The following is a 25121-nucleotide window of genomic DNA, read 5'->3' as shown; positions in this document are numbered from 1 at the left end:
CCGTTCTCATGCTTTCACCCCGACACTTTCCGACAGCATTCGTTCATTTCTTGGTCAGACTTCAGCCTTTCTGTGATTTCATCTTGGGACATTTATTTTAAATGCTTGAAAGTCATCCTAGCGTTGAATCTGCTACCAGAACTGTTAACATTCATGTTTTCCAGTTGAACAAAGATGGAGAGACTTCAAAATGATGCAGCCCACTGCCTGTCATCTGTAAAATGATTTATGCTGCACCACACTGTCAAGCGTTACCTGCTGATTTGTATTTATTTTCATGCACCTGTCTGTTCCAAACAATTTATTTCCAGTCACCCCTTGTATGTTTCTAGACAAATAGAAACTTCAGGAGGATGTTTGGGGTCTGGATCAAACACCAGCTGAACATGTGAGCCATTCATGCAACAGGAAATGAGCGATATCGAGAATGTGTCAATATTTACACGAGCAGTCTGCACGGCAGTGATGGCCATTCATTTTGATGGAGGTTTTCATGAAACAGAACAAATGGTCTATGGTTGTGCCAATCAAGGTGTGATACACTCCTGATCCCTTGACAGACTTGAGAAATGAATGACTCATTCACTGGTTTTGACACGGTTTCACAGATACTTACTGAAGAACAGTGGGAGTTTGCTATTTGTTTGGACAACCTTAATAACACTCCAAAATATTCAGTATCTAAGGAATGCAGAAACTTCACATTTCTGTTGGAGGAATACAGCTGCTCAATATGTAACATCTCCTTTGCTTTTCAAAGTGCAGACAACTGCTCACCCAAACAAATAACTCTTGTCTGCTGTGTAACAAACAAAAAGTTGCAACTGAACCCGGTATTCTACAGACACTTTTAATCCTGATTAAATGTAGTGTCATGTTTTTAACATAGAAATGTTGTTGGAACTATTTTGATTCCATTTGACCTCCTGATGCATGAAACTGAAATGATTTAACCTCTATTGAATGTCATAATTCAACCCGAGTTCTTACTAAATACAATGAATCGTCCTTTCACCATGCATAGTGTCAAATTGGATTTCTTATTTGGTAACAACTGTCTTTTAGCCGGGGGTGGAGCACAATAGGCTTGCTTTCTAAGTGCCGGTGAGGCTCATCTTCATTACATAATGCTATTATAGTGAAAATAATCCCACAGTTCACTCAGAAAATGTGTTAGATAACAATCAAAAAAAATACAGAGTCGCCATTACTAATGATAATCATGAAACTTAACAGTTGTGTGGTTGAGACCAAAATGAAGGCAGAGTTCGAAGACGAGTGTGGTCCGAGCAAGTGCGCCGTATTTAGGCGGATAGGAAGTGGGGAAGGGGCTAATGGTCCCCCCCCCCCATTTTACACTCCTGGCCCAATTTGGCGTCGGGGCATGATCAGACGCAAATTGGCCTCGGGCGGCGCAAATTGATGCAGAGAATTGTCCATACAAGTTGATAATGTTTCACCCTAATCGAAAAATGTACATGTATACCAGGACTTTAGAAATCTGCTTCATAAATGTATAGATAAATCAGAAAAAGGAGAAGTCTGGAAAAGAAAAAGTCTGTACAACGTGTTGTCCGACCACGTCTTAGCTGTTAAGAAGGGCCACACTGGAAGGTTGTCACACAGAAGAGGAAGACGCGATACTCATTTAAACAACATTTCTCTTTGAAAGCCGTTCATGTTGTTCACAGGAAATGGGACAAAATAGCTACTTAATTTGCTCAGCTGGCCAATCACTGTATAATGGCAAACATAGGAACATGTGACACGCAGTTCTGATGAAGTTTACAGGCACTTTAAGGGACCTCCAAAGCTAGATCTTGCTTGGTTTTGCATGGAGCCAGACCACAAACTGCTACATGACAAGCTTTTGTATTTGACACGCCTCCAAACGAACACATTGACACTGAATTGACAAATCAACCAAAAAAAACACACAACTTCATCTATCAAAATGTTGGTCTGTTTTCTTTAGAGAGTTTTTCTCTATATCTAGCTGACAGTTTTTGTTTTTCATGGACAGCAAAGAAAAGCAAGCGGCTCTTGTGAGGTGTGTTTAAAAGCTGTAGTTTTCATAACGGCAGACTGGTACACATTGTTGCGTCTGGGGAGTTTTGGGACACAGTCCTTGATATCAACTAGTGATGTAATGTGGGTAACGTGGGTTTCTCGATTTATCTTGGCAATGAAGATGAGTATCACTGGGATACAAGTGAAAACAGATGCTATACTCACCATTAATGGGCTATTGGCTAGCCTAACAACAATCTTCAACAGTAATCTTATTAAGAGACTCAAACTGTTTTCTCTGCATGACAGTGAGTAATTGCCTGATTATCTTTATTAATATATATTTTATGTAGCATTCTAACCTGCACAATCACATACTTGTGGCTCATTAGTTACGTAGAGTCGTCTTAATAACTGCCAGTGAAAAACCATGAAAGTTTTTCACTCTTGATTGACATCATTACAAGAGAACCCCGGGTACAACCGTCTTGAATTTCACCTCAGCTGTCCTTTGTTGAGGGTTAATTTGAATTTTACAAGTTTTCCGACTTTGTTGAACATTCCTTCACCTTGTTGTTTACATTTAACTGAGTTTCCTCATGCAGGGGGGGAAAAAAAGGCTCACTTTACTTGACGTGACCCCAGAGCCTCCCACATGGGGAGTGACCTGAGAGTGGGGTCGTTCAGCGTGAGGGAGAGGGATTGAATAAGCCCAACAGTGTGTGGACAAGAGTCACAGATGTAAGAAGTGGGGGAGTTTGTGGTGGTTTAAAGAAGAGGCCTTTGTGCTTTCAGCTCAGCTGTGCTACTCAAACTGTGAGAGAGCACTTTATTTTCAAGCAATCATCTTAAACTCATACAAAACAAATCTTTTTGTGTCATTAAGCAAAGAGTCTGCTTAACTTTCCCTCTTACTTTCCTATCGTCATGCATTTTTTGGCTGTGAAATGAAATAGCTCCCAATCTAACTTTGTATATTTGGGGATTTACAGTATCAGTGAGCTGTTGTGTAAAAGTTAACATGATCCTTGACCACACAGTAGCTGACACATCAATGGAGCAACACTGATCAACACACTCACTCACGATAGGTTTGGCAACTGGTGAGACAGAGATCATGAGGAGATTAAGTAGAAGACAGATGAACCGAGAGAGATGGATGAGAGGAAGTCAGAGTGGTAGACAATTACGTTTTTTCCCCTTCTCCTCCGCCAAAAGGAAAATCTCATCACCTCCAAGTCCTCACACAGAGTCCTCCGCTTTTGATGGAAATTTAAAAGCCGAATAATGCCATCACAATTAATGAGCCATAATGGGTAACTTGGTGACTTGCAAAATCTGGAAAAAAAAATACCTTCTGCGATTGGTATTTTAATTGAAAACAGACTGTTCACTGCTCTTTTCTACCACCTGGTAAGCTGTCAAAAGATGTGAGAGACATTTAAGTACTCGATCGGAAAAAAACAGATTCGCTTTGATGAGGTCCCACAGCAGCTTTAACTTTTACCTTCTTATGTCAGGTTACACTTCACCATCTATTAACCGCAATATCAAAACAAAACTCCTTGCTGAGCTTCCTTACCAATATTATTATTGCCCCTGTTGTTACAGTGAATAAAGACATATCCGGCTTTACAGGAACAGTGTTCTTCCTTAATTTCATTGTCTTCAGTCTTGATCGCCAGGTGATGTGGTGGTTCATTTGTACACTGTGATCCGTAGGCTTAAGCTTCTATCTTTATCTTTTAAACCTGTTTTTGCTTCTGAATCACTTTGACATCCTGATATATCCTTCAAACACATATTGACCCTTCTGTCTGCTTCTCTCTGAAATCACTTTTTGTTTTTCTAAGACTTGGATAATATTTATGGAGAGAGTGCAGTTAGTGACAGTGTGGGCTCCATGGTAGCTCTGACAGCTTGACAGAGTAGCAGTGGTGGGCGGGGCTTAGCAAAGGGTCCATTGCATTTTCAAGATATTAGATACTGATATGGTGCAGGTTTTTTTTTGTAATTTCTTAATATGGAAGGACATTTTGAGAGCATTGTCAGCTCCTTCACCTCTGAAATGTAAATCACAAATTTTCCATCTGTCTTGAAACGGATTCAAGCCTATGATACGTTTTATGTCAGATTGGTGCCTGTCAAAAAGTTCTTATGGCAGGAAAACATTGGTCGTGTAGGTGGTCACGTTGATACTACGCTACTTAACCAAAATCCCTTTAGGTCTGCAGATTTCTGATGGAAGAATGCCAAATGTGACTCAGCTCAGCTGCTCTGCAACACGTATAGGATTAATATTTGTTTTCTTTATGAGGGAACTCTGTGTTTAGACTGGAGACATGAGGCAGTTAAGGATTATTTTAATGATGAGAAAGGATGCTCTTGCAGCTTTTTGTTGCACTTTGGCCAGATGTTGAGGTCTAATCAGTGTTAATGTAAATGTTTCTTTCAGTACAGACGGCCATGAAGCTGAGATACCACGAGGCACTGAAAACTAGATTACACCAATGTGATAGAACTATAAGTAACATCAGCTCATTAATGGCATCTCCTGATGAAAATGGTCTTTTTCTGTTTCAAGGCTTCCATGACTGCTTCAATATCGACACAAAGAACCCCAGGATCATCAAAGGCCCGAAACAAGCCCAGTTTGGATACACTGTTCAGCAACACGTTGCTGCTGGAGGAGAAAAGTGGTAAGAGACTGATATGATTTACACACTTCTGCAATGCAAACGTTTATACCCCATTGATGTTTTCGAACCTGTAAAAGTACCACTGTACAGCAATTTGACAAATTGATTTCAGCAAGCTGCTGTATTGACAATATTATGGCTTCAGACACCACAGTGATTCAATCATGTAATCTTTTATGACATACATTTTTATTATTATGATGCATATTTGTATCTTCTATAAAACAGCCAGAATGTTGTGATCTATGGCTAAGAGGTCAACTTTACGATTGTTAAAACACAAAAGACAAGCCGTTAGTGCTAACAGACTGTCTGACTGGGCAGTGAGACATTTTTTCCCCAGAAAGATAGTGATCTACTGTTACCGCTCCTGTGATGTGTGCAAAGTTTCCTCCCATTAATTTGTGCTTGCAAAACAAACTATATACTGAGCTGGATACCTCTCATTCATCATGTTACCTCATAGCACAAACTGGCTCCTGATGCACACTATTATTAAGCCAACTGGCACCATGCGGTGGCCAAAATTAGTCTCTGGCTTTCCCAAAATCTCTGGTAGCAAACACTGTGCTAGTACCATGCCAAATTCCAGCTGTGTGTGTGTGTGTGTGTGTGTGTGTGTGTGTGTGTGTGTGTGTGTGTGTGTGTGTAAATCATTAGTTTGGTTTGTATATATATTTTTATATGTCTGTTTTTTTCTCTCTGACTTCAATAGCTTCCAGACTGCCTTTCCCAGAAAAATGATAGCGTTGGTCATTTGTATAAATGGTTGAAACAACCTTTGTTTACAACTTCCTGACAAGCAAATAATGACTGTCCCCCCTAAGTATCATCATTTCTTAGGGTGGATGCTTAGGTGTACAATGCATGTGATGATGACTATGGTTCGCATCTTGTCTCTTTCCAACAACAGTTTTGAAATATAACCAGAAGTTTCCCTTACCGAACGCACAGTCTCGGACAGAAAAAGCACTACATGAGTACATGAAGCCCCCTCATTCACTTGAATAGGAACAATGCGAGGATGGCCCTACAGCAAATAAACGCAGGGCTCAACTTTCACAGCAATGAAATGTAGCTTCATTCTGAAAATAGCATTGCATTGGCCAATTAAAGACATACAAACTAAATGATTGCTGATACTTTGTAACGTGGACGTCGTATAACTGTTTACGTATGAATCATAAAATGATTGCTGCCAGAGCAGTAAAATCCTTCCTTACAATAATGAAAACTGCTGTGCAGCATTTTGGCATCAGAATCGTAGTCACATACGCAGATCTGGACTAAAACTGGAGTTTAATATTGTTCAACACTTACCTTTAAGCTAAGGTCAAGTTAATGCAAACTATATTAGGTAAAGTGTGTGTACAGCTAGAGGTTATCAACTGTCTAGTTGAAAACCCTGAACTTGGTGTACAGGCAGAGACGGTAACAAACTTGTAGAGTGAAGTGACAAACTATCAAGAGCTGCCAACTCACAGATGTCAAAGTATTCCTTTTGCACATGTCAGCGACAGAGTGGATTACACTGTTAAATCCAAGTTCTTTACCATTCGGAGCAACCGTCAGAGCCAACCATGACTTTCAGAACTATAAAAGGTCTGATGAGGCTGATTTGTGTGGAATAAAGGTCACCAGAGAGACTGCTTGAACTGAGGTAAATGTCTGAGAACGAGGTGGGAACACTTGCAGTGGAAGAATAGTGCAGACCAGACTGTGAAAACACCGTCTAACCAAATGGAGCTACAGGGATTGGGCGTTTTGGCTTCTTTATTAAGTGTGCATACATCTGGTTTGAGAGCATCTTTATCTTAAGCAATATGAAGTGTGGAAGATAACTGTGGAAGATAACTAATGTGGTGGAAAGTCTTCTAATTGATGCAACAAAAGAAAAATTTTGGTAAATGTCTCCTATTTTTATATGATAACAATGTTTAAAAGCGTTGTGGCTATTCAGTATACTGTTAAACTCTGTGACCCACCTTGTTAATGACTCGTCTTTCTTCCTGTCAGACAACTTACTCGTCCAGCGGAGTTCAGTTTGAAAAAGACTGTTTAGTCAGTGCAGCAGTGTGCGTAGGTGTGGATATGTGAACACACAGCTGCGTGCACAAACTCAAGCTGTACAGTATATTTGTGTTTGTGTCTGTGGGAGTGTGTGTGCGGTGCATCGTCTGACGGTTCTCAGCTGGACTGCAGGAATGTTGCAGGATCTGACAGAGATGTGAAAACACGGCGCTATTGAGTGTTAAAAGGATTCAAAAATAATGTTGTCTTCAATTCCGACAAGACTTCATTTGTTTCATCGACATCTGCACATCTAAACCAAAAATATTGCCGCTCAAGATAGTTTTTTATATCACCAGTGGGAGGTTGCCCAAATGATATGAGCATCCACTTTTTATCAGAAAACATACCATAATATAAAAATGCTCTTTCACAGGAGAGGTACTGCTTTCAAAAGATTACATAAGTAAATCTAAATCAGCAAAATGCACTTCAGTATCATAGTATTTGTTTTGCAGAATGCCTTTGTTACAGGGAGTTTTATATACAGTATATAATATATATTTAAACATTGGATCTTACTTTTCTTTGCTTTATACACTGTTTGTTAGAATTATACTGCATGTTTATACTTTTTTTTTTTTGATTCCCTCTGAAATGAATTGGAAGTATAAAGTATCATGCAATGGCAATACTCAGATTTGTGCTTAAATACAGTACTTTTATTCAGTTGTTCTCCATCACTGGGATCAGCGTCATGCTGCTGCTGTCATGACTGTCTCCACATGTCTCCCATTTTCATGTGAGTCAACTAAGAGGTTTGAAAGGGATTTGCATTTGTTTTCCCCAAGATGAATGTGTTGAGTCGATGGTCTGTGCTGATTAGGACAAAACCTGCTATTTTTGGTTTCAAGCAATAAAAATGCATCTTTGAAGTGCCAGACATCAACTGTTCATTGGAACATGTGCTCACGAAGTGTCAGAACTTCAGGGGGGCTTTTCTGCTGATTGTTTAGATTTGTATGTCCAGATCTTTGTATTCACTATATTTACGAATGTGAATTCACACTTAAGAATAGTCAATTATAAACATTTATTTGAGAGATACACTTTTAAGGAATTGCAATGGACAGTATACTATCCCTGGATATATATATGCTTTTTTAACTTTCTAACCATCACTTTCCCCTCAAGTAGTTTCACCTCAACTGAGCTTTCGAGATAATTAAAATGTTTGCGATCACTGATGTTGCCTGTTAGCATCTGTGCTAGACTGCAGTGCTGTCAACTTTTCCAGTCTGATTTCTCAAAACCCTCAGTTGTGTGTTTGGATAGGAACAGGATCACAGCTGGAAAGTGACTCTGTTACAAAAAATAGCATTTTTAAGATCTGAAGTAAGAGAGGCATCCAGATCAATTGAAAAGGCTTTCTTTAACAACAACAACACGGCACGTAACAGGAACTAATTAAGGAAATAGTGTTTGTTAATTCAAGTGTTCTTGGAAACGCTATTTTAAAGAGTTTTTGTGTTTCAGAGATGTAAAAAAAGCTGTTTGTGTAGTAGAATGTTTTTTTCCCCCCTTATCCAAGCATGTGGTGTTTAAGTGAGCAAGGGGAAAAAAGACCATTTTTACAATATTTGGCTTCAGATACATCGAGAAGTTGAGACATCTTTGTCAGGTCTGTTGACAGTTTCTGTCCATCAGTGCTTATAGAGCTACCGAGTTGAGGAAAGGTCACAATGTCAAGAATCCTCACGTGTGTACTGAGCATCATGGGGCTCTAAACACTCTGCCGGAGCCGACACTCTTTGGGGAGGTGAGAAGAGGCCACTTCACCTCCAATTGGTGAAAAGTTTGGGCGTTTAAACCTGATGGGATACACAAACCTGCATACTTGAGCCATACACCACAGAAGCGTCCCCCTTTCTATTCCCACTGTTTATTTTTCTGCAGTAGTACCAGATCTCCTCAATGGAGACCTGACCTTTACTCTTTAGTTCAGTTACGAGTTGCACGTCACAAAGCACTACAGGGAGTCTGTGAAGTCTTTCAGCTCTGGCCTTAAATAGTGTTCCCTTTATTTAGGTCGTTTGCAAAGCAAAGAAAAGTGTTTTTACACCTCCTGAGCTCGGTAGAAAAACAGAATTCAATCTATCGAATTTTAGTTTAGACACAACACTCACGGTCATGTCATTTGTTTAAGTTGGACCATAGATACCTGTTACATTGAATTTAGCGAAAATAGGACTCTACTCTGTGAGCTTTATGCTGACATAATCAAAATGACAATGTTAACAGACCTTTAGGGGGTAATGTTTACCACATTCACCATCTTAAATTAGCGTGTTAGCATGCAAATGTTGACTAATTAGCATTAAACACAGAGTACAACAGCTTAATGGGAATGTCATTAGTTTTGCAGGTATTTGGTCAATAACTAAAGTATTGGACACATTTGAATTGTCCCGTCAATTAAAGTTAAGTGATCATCAAAGTTATTACAGTTCATCCTGAGGGGAAGCATACATGTCTGGCAATCCATGCAGATGTTGAGATATACTGTATATATTTTGTGTTTTTGGGGATTGTAAGCCTTTAATATGGACAGTCTATTATCTACTCTGAATCTCTAGGACGCAGGGGCAGCCTGTAGATGTTGAGATGGTTTACTGGATAAATGAAAATTTTGACCTGCTTGTGATGCTATAAGTCAGGTGACCACCAAAGTCAGCCGGATTCAGCCTGTAGGGATCATGAATGTCTGTACAAATGTCATCCAATCCAATCCACTCCATATCTTTTGAGATATTTCAGTCAGGAGGAAAGTGACAGACTGACCGACCAACATTAGCCGCCAGCGTGGCTAAAAATACATCTCAGAATGAGACATAGAAAGCTCATTGTTTGAGCATGTGCTTCCTCATAAGTCACCCTGTCACTGTCTGGTCAATGCTCTCCAGAGAAGTAGACGCTCTAAATGCATGTCTTTGGAAAATGATTACGTGATCATTACAATTCTTCAGAATTATGAGGCAACATTAACAAAAGAACATTATATCCTGTTAATGCAGACAAGTGGAATGTGATGAGCAAGCGCGGGTCCTGACATTGGAGTAGCACGCTCATGTTTGGGGCAGGGATGTGGTTTCACAGCGTATACATCTCTTCCTTCCAAATATGAAAAAAACATTACCACATTAATGACAGCCTGTGCTTGGGGATGGCGCTTTCTCAAAACCCCAAAATCCTGTATCCCCCAGTAACCATGGTAGAAAATGACCACGCATTCATTTTGGGTCAAGTTATTTCTTTCAGTGTCATTACCATTCCTGCAGCGATGATGCACCGGGGCTAACGTTCGACCCTAATAAGCTCTGGAACATGATTGTTTGAACAGCTTCTGGTGAAATTCAGGAGGTCCCGAGGCAGGCGTCCAAGTCAAAGCCAACAATGGTCCCTTTTCATCAAGGTAGATGTATCCTGACCTGAACTTGTGCTACAGTGTCTCCTCTTGCCAACGGACAGCAATAACCGAAGTCATAATCATGATATTCATAGCTATGAAAATATGAGCACTGTTGGAGCCACTGCGGTGAAAATTACTTCCAGAGTCTGTGAGACTTTAAAAATTTGGCTTCAGGTGCAACAACATTGAAGCTTACTTCCATATGAGTCGCTCTTTGATGTGAGCTGATGGACTGTTTGAACATTTCCTCTTGTCCTCATCGCTGCTGTAAAATGTCACATCAATAATTGTCTGTATATATGCCCTTAATATACCACGCATCACTTGTACAGCTGCCCTAAAAGAAATAAACAAATAAAGAGAGCATGCCAAATGACATCTAAAAGTAAGCTCAAGACTGACAGTTCATTCTTGACCCTGAAAACAGTAGTTAATCAAACAGTCTCACCACAAGTTCCACTTCTGTTCTGGAGCTTTATTGTATCACACAATCTTCCTCAGCAGGAGTTTGCACAGTCGTCATGGAATTGCACGTTATTTTTTAAATCAATACAACTTTATTAATCCCTGCAAGGCCAAAGTTGGTCTGGTGATGAATTATATGCAGCAGTTATGTTATGTTTTGCAGTAAATTGCAGGATTTTAGCTTTTATAGAACAAACAGATGAAACCATTTGACATCTGAGCTGAATCATTTTAAAGTTCTTGTTGAGTGCAAAGACTAAATGCCTTTTCAGGCTGTTGCTCATGAGAGTAACTTGCAGAGAGACAGAAAACATTTTTGAACGAGGCATTACTGTTTTGGAGAAACTCCTGATTGATTGTCAACAATCGGCTGTTGTTCTTGACCTGATCAGTTGAATGGTGGTTGCAATGATGAATACAGTCTTTTGTATCTTAAGAAATGCATTCTGCAACAAATTCATAAATAATATCAACGCAAAATGATATATTATCAACAAAGTGTGTAACTATTACATTACAATCCCTAGGGCCTTTGATGTCCTCTGAAATCATGAACATCATATTATGTCATACTAACCTTATGTGATTATACAAGGCGAGTTTCTGAGTACACAGCTTTTTTTTACCAATTAATTTACTTTGGGGATTATGAACCTCACCTAGAAATCCTTACATTCAAGATCTGTCGTTCTTTTTTTGTTAGACTTTGACATAGAAGTCCATGCAGGAGGCTGTCCACAGTCTGCTTTTGCTATAAAGTGGTGTCACTTGTGGTGTCTTTCCTTTGGGGGACCACTGAACTGGGAATTGCTCCTTTGCCCGCTGCTTCCCCTGTGATTTTCACTTGGACTGCCCAGTTGTTTGGATTCCTAGTTGACCAACTAGGCTTTGAAGCTTTTCCAGGAATGTGATTAGTTTACAACTTGCCATGGAATGCTTGAATCGGTCAACTTTAGGAAATTTCAAAAGAAAGTGAAATAGCTGCAAAAATTCTTATGTCCAACAAACAACCATGTAAAAAAAAAAAAGGTTAGCCTTATTTAATTCTCTGCCTTTTACAGATTTAAATTTAACACTAAACTACGAAGTTTATGACTATGATTCCGTGATTATTTAAAGCATTATTAGCATAGTTTACTCCATTGCCACTACTTATGTGTTAGATTTAACAATACAGCTGGAGGTAATCTACTCTGTTTTTATTGCTGTTCTCTGTATTACTGTAAATGCTGATATTGTTGTATCTATTTATGGTTTAGGGGAACGAGTCTAATATTGTAAACTGTACATGGTTTGTAATGTATGTACAATATAAAAAATTCCCCATGGAGAGATAGAGCATGCAGTGTCATGGTACTGTCTCTGTTAACATATGTTAAAACCTGAGGCATTTAATCAGACAGTCTTGTGACTGTGACAGTGTTGAGATGTTGAAATAGTGAGGCATTTAATCTCAAGGTACTACGTGATAAACTGACACGCATCACAAGACATAGCGTGAAACCCTACGGGACTTTTATGGAGATCGTCAATAATGAATAAAACGTCTCTTTTCGTTTCGAACATGGAGAGTTCTTATCTGTGACATTCATGTGAATTCCGGCTCCCCTTAAGGCTTTTATGCCCCCCATCATTCCTGAAGTAAACACGCCAGATGGCTTTATATTCTCCATCACATCAAGTCATCTAAAACATTTTAGTGACATTTATAAGACCACACTGACCCCACACAGGAAACCCACTGGTAAAGTCAAGTGCTGGACCGACTCCTCACAAACACTAGGTCATGTGAAGAGAATGTCCAGCGCTTCCAACACGCTGCTTTCTGAGGAAATCTAAATCCTATGATGGTCAATGACGACAACATTTCTCTGGTTTAACTTTAAGCTCTCATGAAATTAAATAGCTGTTTACTCAGAGTCCCCAATAAAAGCATCATTGAATGAAATTATGAAAAATAAATGATTCCGAAACTTCTATATTACATGTGTGTAGAGGCTTTTTTGATCATCCCATACAATACCTGCAAAACTAATAATATTCCCAATAGCCTCAGCTGTACTTTGTGTTTGACTCAACTCAACTCAAATTTCAAATCAAATTGAACATCAGGGATTCAGCTAATACAAAAAACAGTATTAAAACTTAATAACTAAGGCAATAACATAACTCCAAGTTAAAAGTTTAGTGTTAATTTGCAAATTGTAGCATGCTAACATGCTAGCATGCTACACTGAAGGTGAACATGATACATATTAAACCTTAAATCAGTATTTGTTGTCACGATTGTCATTGTGAGCTTGGTAGATCTGAGCTAACAATGCTAGGTGCTATTAGCCTTTAACTCAAAGCACAGCCGGGTCTATGTTCAGCCTCACACAGAGCTGGAGCACACATTGACACACTGACAGTAAAAATGGTGCATGTTCTATGCAATACACGTGACAAGAAATGTGTGCTTCCCTGTATTTTGCTAATGCAAAATAATTTTCACACGGATGTTCAAAGGAGATATGGTACCATCTTGAGGATCTGACTGGCAGGAGATGACTGGTTGTACTGGGTGAAACTGTTTATGAATGGGAAGTCTATACTGCTGGACATGATTAAACATGCTTAGTTAACCTCCATGGATACATAAAGGTTCAAAACCTTCTTGGTCAGCCCATGTGTTTTGTGTGTCCTATTCCCTCAGAGGATTGGATGCCAGACAAAGACTTACTCAAAGACTTACTCAAAGACTTACTCAATCTTGCTCTTACTATCAAAAGTAAACTTTTAACAGACAATAAATAATATTCGAGACATTGTGCACACTTTATATATCCAGTGACGCTTACTGTGAGATTTTGTGTCTTTGCAGGTTGTTAGTGGGCGCTCCGTATGAAATGAATGGCCCCTACCAGACAGGGGATATTTATAAATGTTCGGTGAGCCGACGAACCAATGGCAACGGTTGTTCCAAGCTCAACTTAGGTATCGTATCACCACACTCTTTTTTACCAGAAAATCTCAAGATACACTACACACAGTAACAGTCATGACTGCAAATCATCGGGATAAATGTATATGCATGTATAAGTGTTTATATGTCTGCACGCTCTTTCTGCATCATGGTGGCATGTGTACGACAGAAGTGTGGGTACCATACCAATCATTCCACATTTTACAATGTTTTTAAATTGTTTATGGACATTTCCACATGTGTGTTATACCACACATCTCACCGCATGCTTCTTCATACCAGTTGCACATGTGTTGTGCTGGTTAGGAAGGCACGTAAACGTTTAGGTCTGAGGATGTAGACGATGCTTTGGCTGGCCAGACAGCAATAACAAACCAAAGTCCCAGATGGGGGACCTTCTGTTTGGTCTCAGAAGGATAGTGCATGTATTTATGTATATATGATCTGTGCATCCAAGATCCTCTTAGTGAGTTTTATTTTCCCTCAAGGAAGGATATCTCTGACCAACGTATCCGAGCGAAAGGACAAGATGAGGCTGGGAATGACGCTCACAACGAACCCTAAAGACAACAGCTTTGTGGTTAGTTTTATACTTATTGGATTTATCTTTTTGAGAAATAACATAAAGTCACGCTCTGTTGCTGCAGAACCTTTTGAGCAAGTAAGGCCGCATTTAATGAAATAGCAAGAGTCAAAATGGAAAAAATAATCCCACAAGATTTCCTTTTGATTGCACGGTTGTCATACTGCAGCTCTCCCTATGGAAGGTCTTTGAAAGCATGAACTAACGTTCTGTAATATTCTGAGGTTGATAATGTTGCTTGTGTAAATGCTTTCTTTTATGTTTCAGGCCTGTGGGCCGCTATGGTCCTATGAGTGCGGCAGCTCTTACTACAGCACTGGCATATGCTCCAGAGTCAACGCGAGCTTCAAGTTCTCCAGGACGATTGCGCCTGCCTTTCAGAGTAAGTCCAAAAGTATTTCTCCTGTTTGACAGACGTTCATGGACAGTTCTTTGTCACTGCAGATGATTATTTCCCTTATTTATGAACGTCCATTTTCTCCATGTGTGCTATCACGATTGAGTCTTTAAATGCGTTTCAGGATGTGAGACCTATATGGACATAGTGATCGTTCTGGATGGCTCAAACTCCATCTACCCCTGGTATGAAGTGCAGGCTTTTCTCATCAACATTCTTCAGAAGTTCTATGTTGGACCAGGTCAAATACAGGTGTGTAAGAGAGGAAGGAACACTAAAAGAAGATAAGATATATTGGTGATGTTCATGTTGGATAAATTCAAGTAGTGGACCTAATTTATACAAAAGTATTTTCTTCATCCAAGCTAATTCTGTCTGAGGTTTATTGTGCCTGTGATATGTTCATGAAAGTTAGTTTTTTTGTAGGCTACTATAACGGAAGAAAATGATATTCAATCCTTTAGATAACTGCAAGAATACAGAACACTTATTCATTGTGATCGATTATTGTGTCTCTTGGGACAGGTTGGAGTTGTTCAGTATGGTGAGAAGGTGGTCCATGAATTCAAACTCAGCGACTACAAATCTGTTGAGGAAGTGGTGAAAAGAGCACGCAGCATCGACCAACGAGGTGGGGAGGAGACCAACACGGCGCTGGGCATCAACGTAGCACGGTACAGTATCTCCCTTTGTACAACTGAGCAACACTACTTAACTTCAATCTGTGATTTGTTTCACTGAACACATCAAACATGTTCTCACAGCTCACAAGCTTTCAAACAAGGAGCTCGACGCGGTGCCAAGAAGGTGATGATTGTGATAACTGACGGAGAGTCGCATGACAGTGCTGATCTCCAGCAAGCCATCGAGGACAGTGAGAAGGATGGCATCACCCGTTATGCCATCGCTGTGAGTCTGTTAGACCTATTATTTACCTGGGCTAGATGGCTTACACTTTGTGAGTTTTAACTTAGTTTTGTGAAGGTTAATACATTTCCAGTGCTCCATTAAAAACACCATGAACATAATGAGCTCATGGAGTGCAGTGAAGGATGGAGCCAAAAACACTCCTGGAGAGATTAAAATACTGTAAAAGCACAGTGAAAGTGCAGTTAAAGGTGTAAATGATCTTTTCCAAACCACATGCTTCTTTGGTTTGAGTTGTTGCTGGTGCAGTCAATGGTACACTCCACTGAAGCAATTTGGTTGAAAACCAACTGATGACAGATCATTTCAGCTGGTTGACATTCAAGTTCTTCATTCATGTACTGAAAGATTGCTTAATCTTATCTTCACAGGTCCTTGGCTACTACAACCGTCGTGGAATCAACCCTGAGGCTTTCCTCAATGAGATCAAGTACATCGCCAGCGACCCAGATGACAAACACTTCTTCAATGTGACAGACGAGTCGGCGCTGAAGGATATCGTGGACGCACTTGGGGAACGCATCTTCAGTTTGGAAGGTTTTGCAAAGAATTCATTAGAGCTACATTACATTCATTTGTGAGACATTTTTGTCCAAAGCAACTCATAATAAGTGCATTCCTCTTAAAAAACTAAGTATGTTCAGTGTTGCAGTGCAAGTTCTTAGGACTAAGCATAATAGAAACCACAAAGATTTATATGCAAACGTAGGAGAACATTATATACTGTCAAGCGAAAATGCCAAACATTGGCTGTTCCCAGCTTCTGAAATGTAAGGATTCAAAAATGTGGGTTTGGGACTGCTGATTGGATAAAGTAAGCAATTTGAAGATAAATTCACCTTTATCTTCAAAATTGAGATGGTGATTTTTAAAAAGAAAATTATTTTCTTATATTTTATAAACAATGCGATTAAGAGAGTAATCAGCCATGAACGTAATCACTATTGCTGTGGGAATACTTAGACAAAGCCTTTTAAAGTTAGTACCTAAAAAATCTCTTATACGTGAAACGTCCGCATTGAAACTCCACTGCAATGGCTCTTCAAGGGTTTTGACTGTGGTTTGCAGCTTAAATTTCTGAGCTGCTGCAGCGGTTCAGAACTGTAAAAGACTGACTTGTTTACACAGGAACCAGTAAGAATGGGACAGCGTTTGGCCTCCAGATGTCTCAGGCTGGATTTTCCGCCCACCACGTCGAGGTGAGTCTGATTTCTGCCACCACGTTGCCTCATATCATCTGTTAACATGGAGAACAGTACACATTGTCTCAATTTCTGCCGCTTCATTACTCCTCCCCACAACTTGCCATTCATCACTTTCCAGCCCCCCCCCTGAGGTGCCTGTTGTGTGGACCCAGAGGTTTAGGCCATCCTGATTTAGGAGCCCCAGACAGAAAAGACAGGCCTTTTTCCACTTCAACCGTGCGGTGATGGGTAATAAGAAACCACTTGTTCCCAAGGGAAACATACTGGTGAGAAGCTGAGGCACGGTTGAGACAGTTCAGCTGCAGGATGGGTTGTTTTTCCGCTGAGGTTTTGATTGTATCTCGTCACAGGTGTGCTGGCTTTAAAAGGTGACGCAGCTGGAGGAGGACAGAGATAAGACACATCTCCTCCACTGTACCGGCAGTTCATACCAATTCATTGATTTCCATTCCTGGCTCCATCCAGACATTTGTTGATGCAACTACATTGATTTTTCCAGTTCCCCTTCACAGTGTGATTAGTCAAAGGAGGAAAAAATATATCCCATTCAGGATAAAAAAAATATATATATATAGGGCAGAATTTGCAGCTGTGTGGTAAGAATTGCTGGAAATTCAGTCTACAAGGCCAGATTCCAGAGATGCTCGACAAAACCAACCGGAGTGTTGAGAGTAGGATAACTTATTGGAAAGAATGCCGGGGCTGTAAAAGAGAAAACCAGTCCTGATGGTTTTGCTAAATGTGACATGTGCCAACTCTGAAGGCTGCTTTTGTCATATTCTGTCCATATAGACGTTTCATGCATCAGCATACGTTGCAGTTTCTCTGTCTGCTGTTTGTTTCGTTAAATGTAACTAAACAAAAATAATCTCAAGGCTCTGTGATATTTGGTAAACAGATTTCTGTATTTTAACACAATATAGAATATACTGTACATCACATGTTTGTTGAGCTGGTATGAAGTGTATAATACCCTCTATACACTTCTGTATATTTATGTACAACCACAAATCTTGCCCCCTCCAATGCATTGAAGAGTTGACATCCTGACCACAGTACATGGAACTGCAGTTGAAATAGCTCACTGGTTTATTGGGTTGAACTGTTTTCGGGTTTCATTTATTTACCATGGAGACCAATTTGACCAAAACAGACAACCACATTGACGTAAAGCTGCTGTCAAGAGAGTGACGTAGTGCGAGCGTGGTAAGCACACGATTCTGCCTTCCAGCATGTGCTCAAACACTGGAAAATGTTTTGTCGGCATATTGTGTGAGGTAAAAAAAAAAGCATAGCTCATTAAGCTGAGCAACCCTATAATTACAGTGTCAGCGATACAATGTAGGGTGAGCCATGGAAGATAGAAAATCCCTCCTTGCATCTGCAGTTAATTGCACACTGATCAAGATGTAGCAGCGATTTGATAATGGACTTAAAGCAGACTTACTTTCTTTGCACACTGTGGTTTGTGATTGTGTGAAAACTTTCCACTGTAGCTTTTGTGACTGTTGGTGTTGTATAGCTGTCATGAGTTCATTTACACCAGTAGTTGTTTTATTTCCTTGTGAGAAAAAGTCTTAAATACAGATATAGATGAGCAGACTTCAAGTTTTTATTCATTTTTTGCTTTGTGGCAAAACCTTTTTATAGTTATGCTCCAACTTAAGCGATAAGAAGAAATATGTGGTTGGATCCTTGGGAGTTTCAGTGGAAGATTTGTCATGGCTATGGAATATGATTTTCTCTGTTTTTAATATCTTTGGGTTTGACAATACAAGACATTTAAAGACGTTACCTTGGACTTGGGATGGACATATTTCCCAATTATTTCTGACATTTTATAGACCAAACGATTCATCTTGAAAATATTCTAACGATTAATCAATAATGAAAATATTCATTAGTTGCAGTCCTACAACTGGATGATACATACTACCTTGTTAGCTTGCGTGCTAGTAAGCCATACTAATGTGCTGACCATGACCATGACTGAAATTGTAAAAGTTGTGGGTAACATGGTTGTGTCATTGTGTTATCCTTCATTCCCAACCAAGCACAAGACATTTGCCCGGTTACATTTGAGTATGGTTGTGATTGCGACGGAAAATAATTGACAAACCAAAAGAATAAACAACAAAATAATTCCTGGATAAGTAACTTGTATGATATGTGTAAACTGGGAGAGATTGATATTGTATCTCAAAGGGGGAAAAAGGATTCACAATGTTAAATACGACTGCGCAAATGGAGTAGACCAAAGCTGTATACTTAATGTGAAAAATACAGAAAAGAAAGTTTGGTACACAGTTTCTTCATATTGAAATGGGCCAGTAAGCTGCTATAGAAAGAGAAACTTGGATTTATCCTGTGTGGAATCTGAGCAAAAAAAGAAAATAACTGCCTTGTGTTTATCATTGTTACCAAGATTACGTTTCACCACACCGTCATTAATCTGACTGAAGCTAAAGTCAGCCAAACACACAGGGTGTGCTCCAAAACAGTGGTCACACTTTGTTAAGTTCCATGGATCATCAACATGAACACTAATTACCGTGTTGCAAACATGTGCAGCACAGGCAGTGCAACCAGTTCATTCTCTACTATTCTGCTGTTTGAAGAATAAAAAGCAATTCCCCCTTCCGTACAGGACGGGATTCTGGTCGGTGCAGTCGGCGCTTACGATTGGAACGGAGCAGTGCTGAAGGAGACGCGACAGGGGAAGGTTGTCCCTCCCAAGTCTTCTTACACACAGGAGTTCCCTGAAGAGCTCAAAAACCACGGTGCCTACTTGGGTGAGTAACACCTTAGAAATTATTTTAATGGAGCGGAAAAATCATGACTGGATTGTGATGGGTGTCTATAATGTGAAAAGAAATGCAGCGACAATGAAGGATACGCTTGAACAATGTGTATAACACCAGCCTTGTATTTCTACTTGTATTTCGTCCTGTCCTGGTAGAAGACCTGTGGTTTAACATTAACTATATTAGCTGTAACCCATCTCTATTAAGTGTACCCATTGCCCTAGTACTTCACATTATATCCAACCCCATCTCACTCCACCACCACAGATCTCTGCTTTTACCATCAGTGGTTTGTCTCTAAGCTTATCCACCAGGCTGCCAATGGACGCCATTCTAGACTCAATAGTAATATGAGGTGGAAGCATAATTTCGGAAAGGCAGGGAGAAAGTTAAAGCTGGGGGAAAAAAGGGGGTATGAAGATGTGAGATGAAGGTGGAAAAGTATACGGGGAGTCAGTGGAATTTTTAGTGGGAAAAGACGAAATAGAGGAAGAAATCTGAGAAACCTGAGAAACCAGAACATCCAGTTCTGTCTGCGTAACTGAATGCAGCTCACTGAGCTTCAACTCCTCGAGTTGCTGAGTTTTACTGTTTTCTCTTGTCATGCGGATCACTGCTATGAAATTAAAGCTGTAAGTCAGGCTCAATCACTCTCAGTGCACTCAAACAGTGGAACAAAACATAGTGCCTGTAGTCTTTATTACAATTTGACTATGAAACAATCAACTTACTTCATTTACAGATTCACAGTCAATAGAAGACAAATAGAAGTAATATCTTACATGGGTTGATTTTGTCTCTAAATCTACTTCCTTCAGAATGTTGTTGCCTGTGAACTGAGGCAGAATTATTATGTGTGTTTTACATAACCAGGTTACACCGTGACGTCTGTGGTGTCGGCCAGAAACGGTCGTCTCCTCGTAGCGGGAGCTCCACGATTTAACCACACCGGGAAAGTCATCATCTTCACTCTGAAGAACTCGGGCAACCTCACCATCCTGGACTCTCTCAAAGGCCAGCAGGTAGTGTAGCAACCAGCACTTCACTGACTTGATTTCAGGACTACATCAGTTGCACACTGATGTTCTCCTTATGTCTTCTTTTAAAAGAATGCCGCAGTGCAACAAGGAATGTCATGAAACACTGTTATAAAACTCTGCTTGTACCCCCGTCATTAAAGAGCAGGTCAGTCTTTATGAGTCTTTATTGCTCCTTTTTGGATTAATGTGATCATTTTTTTGCGTCAAGTTCAATTTAGGTGAACTTTGGTGAAATAAAGAGCAAGCTTTTTTGTCGGTGCAAAACTCTGGGGGACCAGTGACCTAGAGAGCCTAAAATAGAGGAAGCTATTGGAGCTTATTAGCTCTGCTGCACTATCCACTTTTATTTAACAGCAAAACCAGAATTACAACTGGCAGTGTAGTACACGAATTCAGCCAGATTTGGCGGTAGATCTTCTCTTTCTCTCTGTTTATGTCACTTTAGTACCTAGTTTATTCTGTATTTTCAACTTCTGAAAGCATTAGAATTATTCCAATCAATGAACACATAAAAAAAGACAAAATGGTCGTAAAAATCATCATGACATGCAGTATTTTTCAGAGGAAAAGGCCAATAACCAAAAGGATTTTCATTTGAAATTCAACCTCAATAAAATGACTGCTCAACAACTACAGTCCAAATGTCATAAACATGACATACTGTGTTGATTGTGCAAGTTGGCATGAAGACATATTCACTGAATGTGTAAATCTCTATTACCAATAAAGTTTGATTTGGTGCTATAAATAAGTACGTTGATGTTTACTTTTAGATCGAGTCATCTGAGTCAAATTCAGTTTAAAAATAATCATCAGTTCAAAGGGATGTGGCTCTGTGTGTTAATGTCCGCTACACTCATAACTGGCAACCCTTCACAGGCTGCAGGCCTGAAGAAGTCATCCTGCAGCAGCTTACATTGTACCTTGTCAGCAACAGCTCATCCAGAACAGCAGATGTTTTTTTTGCAGAAAACCTTCTGGATCTCACAACTCTTGAGCAAAGAGGTTTTTAATAGGCAGATGTTTCTAATCTGAAAGCCAATAGATGATGTTCCATCCACTCCAGTGACTGATCCAGTCTCCTTCCGAAAAGCTCTCACAGTCTGAGCATCTACAAAATCATTACGACTCTGACCACTTGCTTTGACACAACGCAGACCCCCATTTGCTTTCAATATTCAAGTTCATAAGCAACTCCAGATCATCAGTAAATCAGAAAACAACATGTGGATCAACAAACAGTGGAGGAGAATCCAAGAATTTCAGAGCATATAATCACCTGTTGAATGAACGCTTTTAAGGGATTCAAACTGATGAATAACAAAGATCTACACAACATATACGTCTCTTTCAGATCGGCTCCTACTACGGCAGCGAGATTGCACCTCTGGATATTGATGGAGACGGCATAACTGACAACCTTTTGGTGGCAGCACCCATGTTCTTCAGTGGAGGCATGGAGAAGGGAAAGGTCTATATCTACAGAGTAACAGAGCTGGTGGGTACAAACTCTAAAAACGTAAACATATGCAGAGACACATGCAGGGATTAATCAATTTCTGACACAAACACAGAATTGGGCCAACACCTGTTCAAACTTCAGACATTCCTAGTAATTTCTGCTTCACCAGAGGTGTCCGTTAACACTTTACAAACCAGACTCTGTTGCATTCCAGCTCCACAGTTCGCACACTGACATGCTGCAGGCAGACATTTGACACATGCCCTTGTCCCGATCAAATGTGCAGATCAAATGCTTCCATGCCAGTGTGCAGATTTTAATAGATGTGAACTCAATAGGAAAGTATTCTGCCCTTTCTAAAATCATTTCCAGCAAACCATTTGGAGGCGAGAACTTTCTTTAATGGAAGTAAATTTCCCGGTGCTCCAGGTCTGCTCATTGGAATAATAAATGTCTTCAGCTGTTTTTGAATCCATTGAACAGGCATGGAAGAGGCATTTAAATTTCTGGTCTGGAACCCAAACCACATCACAGCTGGCAGGCCAAGCTTAACAGTGAGAAACAAAACACAAACGGAGAGAAATCCCTCTTTTAAAAAACATCTGTCAACATCAGGACAGCAATAATAATCATGATGAGGTTGATCCAGGTGGTGGCTGTAGATGCTTCACGGTGATATTGTTCTGGAAAATTATTTAAGGTTGGACACCCTGGTTCAAAAATGTGTCTGTGTGGTTACAGTGAATATTAAACATCCACAATGTGATTATGCAGACTTGACTTAAAAAAAAAAGCCGTTTCATTGGCTCTGAGCATATTTGCTACTAACGATTTTGTGCCATGCTAGCAGCGTGGCTTTATATGGCAATGCTGGTCCAGACTGAAATATCTCACCAATGAAAGGACGTGTTTCTTATGTCTGCCTGCAGGGCAGCACCTCAGTAGGATAAGTGTGCATTACTGTAAAAATCTCATGAAATGAGAGATGATGAAATGTTGAAGCGGCTTTAATCAATATTTTTACATCAACAATGGATCATCTTCTGATCCTACAGCATCACAGAGTCGCCAGCGTGGCTGTAGACTCTTGCCTTGTTTAATCTTAATTTTGTTTCTTCTTCATTTAAACACACTCTATGAGTAGGATGTCTTGACTTATCAGAAGTGTATGGGTGGTACACGGTAGAAGAATTATACTGAGCTGCCTCTGACCAAAACTTAAAGGATAATAATTACAAGTCCAGAACTAAATGAAGTCGCCGAAAGTCTGGCAGCTGGTCAAAGATAAAATTCCATTCTGACGCAAAACGTACTCCTGAGTTCACTGCACACTGGTTGTGACCTTGCATGGCCTCCTCACAAACCATATGTTTCAAATTTAAACACTGCTGAATATATTTTCCCCCATTTCTCCATCAATATCCCTCTTTGTCACGCATGCACACATCAAGTAGCGGAGAAGTAAAAGCTACCTTCCTAAATCATCTCCCTTCCCATTTATTCAACAGAAATAACAAGTGATCTCATGTTTCGTCTGCCGACCCCAAAAATATATTATGAGCTGAGATGCCAAGTGGACCAATGATATGCACGGCCACTGATGGAATGGAGTATTTGGCTCCATTTCGTCTTTTAAAAGGGTAGCTGCTTTCAAAGGCATGGATATTTTCCATCTGACTTCACACTCGCTAAGAATAGAACTTCAAATAAATACACTAAAGCTATACGCCGTTCTTTTAGGATCAAGAGCTACTATTCCTCACTTTTTTGTTGCCAGATGTTTTAGATATTGGAGTTCAAAAAGGCGGAATTAAAGGATTATGTCGAAAACACAGAAGCCGATCCAAACTTTATCTTTCGTTTGATTAGACGAAAGATTAGAAAAAGAAACTTGTTTGTTACTTTATTTGTGTATAAATTCCAACATGATTAACTGACTAAAGATGGCTTTGAGATAATTGAAACAACAAACCCAGCTGGATTGAGGACAGAGGGGACAGCAATCTCTTCTTTGGTCTTGTTTTGAGACATCTGAGACATCATTTGAAGAACAGATCAGCCCTTTGACATAAACTCTGCCAGAAGGCATGAATCAGCCCACTGGAGGAGACACACAGAATTTCTTTACCATATATGCTATTCTGAAAAATGTCCTTTTGGCATTATGCTTTTGTTTCCATTGAAGAGTGAATCCACATTATAGAAACAACATGTGTACTGTAAAGGCGTTCTGTGTGTTGTTTATGCATTAGAACGTTCAGAATGTTTACATGCAGAGTGTCATTTTCCAGGTTTTCTAGTTGCCTTTAACATTAAGCCCAAAACAGATAAATCCTACACACATTATTTACAGTTGAGAGACAACCTTACATTGTAAATACTTACATGTATATACACTTGACTCGTAATAATCAGATTCTGATAATTAAGCATTTTTTACATAAGATGCAGTGAGTTACTTGCTTAATAATATTGATTTATTTGCAGGCAGTGAGGTAAATGTTGGCTGTGGAACATGGGGGGGGGGGTCTTAACAGAAACTGATAGCTACATCAGCAAAAGTAGGTTTTCAGTTTTTGCTTGAATTTCCTGGCTGGGTTGAGCCGCCTCAGCCAAATCCAAACCCTATTTGGCAGGCCTAAATAAAGATGAACTATCTCGGTTATAACCAAACTCAGCGGTCTAAGATGCACACTGCTGTTGTCTTTACAGTGGATTTTGGGAAGTGGCTTAACGGGAGCAAGTGATAAGCTGAACAAAATGAGATGCTGTGTAGATAGTTTAAATAACACTCAGGGCTGTTTTATAATGTTTAAAGAACAGCTTAAAAGATTTGGTTCTAGTCGATATTTCTTGTGGTTTCTTGTAATGCAATCATTTGAGCACAATGACAGATATTGGTAAATTAGCCAAAACAATAGGCTCTAAAATATGTCTAATGATGCTGCATTGTCCAGTTACTCATATACTGTACATGTCTGTGTGGGAAGAGAATCAAGCTCTGGGAATACATGAAAGTATTTTTTTCCATCTTGTGTTGTGGTTTAAAAATGTTTTTGTTCACTGACCTTGTTTGTTGCAGTTG

The 25121-nt window shown here is 39.7% G+C and overlaps 1 protein-coding gene across 1 annotated transcript in view; it reads left to right on the top strand.

Moving 5' to 3' along the window:
* Positions 1-25121, top strand: part of itga11a (integrin, alpha 11a) — a 41854-nt gene that overhangs the window by 4594 nt on the left and 12139 nt on the right. The window contains exons 2-13 of the mRNA XM_076078702.1: positions 4595-4709; positions 13517-13629; positions 14107-14198; positions 14469-14583; positions 14723-14850; positions 15124-15272; positions 15363-15507; positions 15897-16062; positions 16654-16724; positions 19378-19522; positions 20408-20556; positions 21929-22072. Of these exons, the coding sequence (XP_075934817.1) occupies positions 4595-4709; positions 13517-13629; positions 14107-14198; positions 14469-14583; positions 14723-14850; positions 15124-15272; positions 15363-15507; positions 15897-16062; positions 16654-16724; positions 19378-19522; positions 20408-20556; positions 21929-22072 (1532 nt within the window). The remainder of the gene's footprint in view (positions 1-4594; positions 4710-13516; positions 13630-14106; positions 14199-14468; positions 14584-14722; positions 14851-15123; positions 15273-15362; positions 15508-15896; positions 16063-16653; positions 16725-19377; positions 19523-20407; positions 20557-21928; positions 22073-25121) is intronic.

This window comes from Anarhichas minor, unplaced genomic scaffold (assembly GCF_050575085.1).
Source record: "Anarhichas minor isolate MPS153535 unplaced genomic scaffold, ASM5057508v1 ptg000067l, whole genome shotgun sequence".
NCBI lineage: Eukaryota > Metazoa > Chordata > Actinopteri > Perciformes > Anarhichadidae > Anarhichas > Anarhichas minor.
The sequence above is the reverse complement of the archived record's forward strand: the minus strand, read 5'-3'. Positions and strand labels throughout refer to the sequence as shown.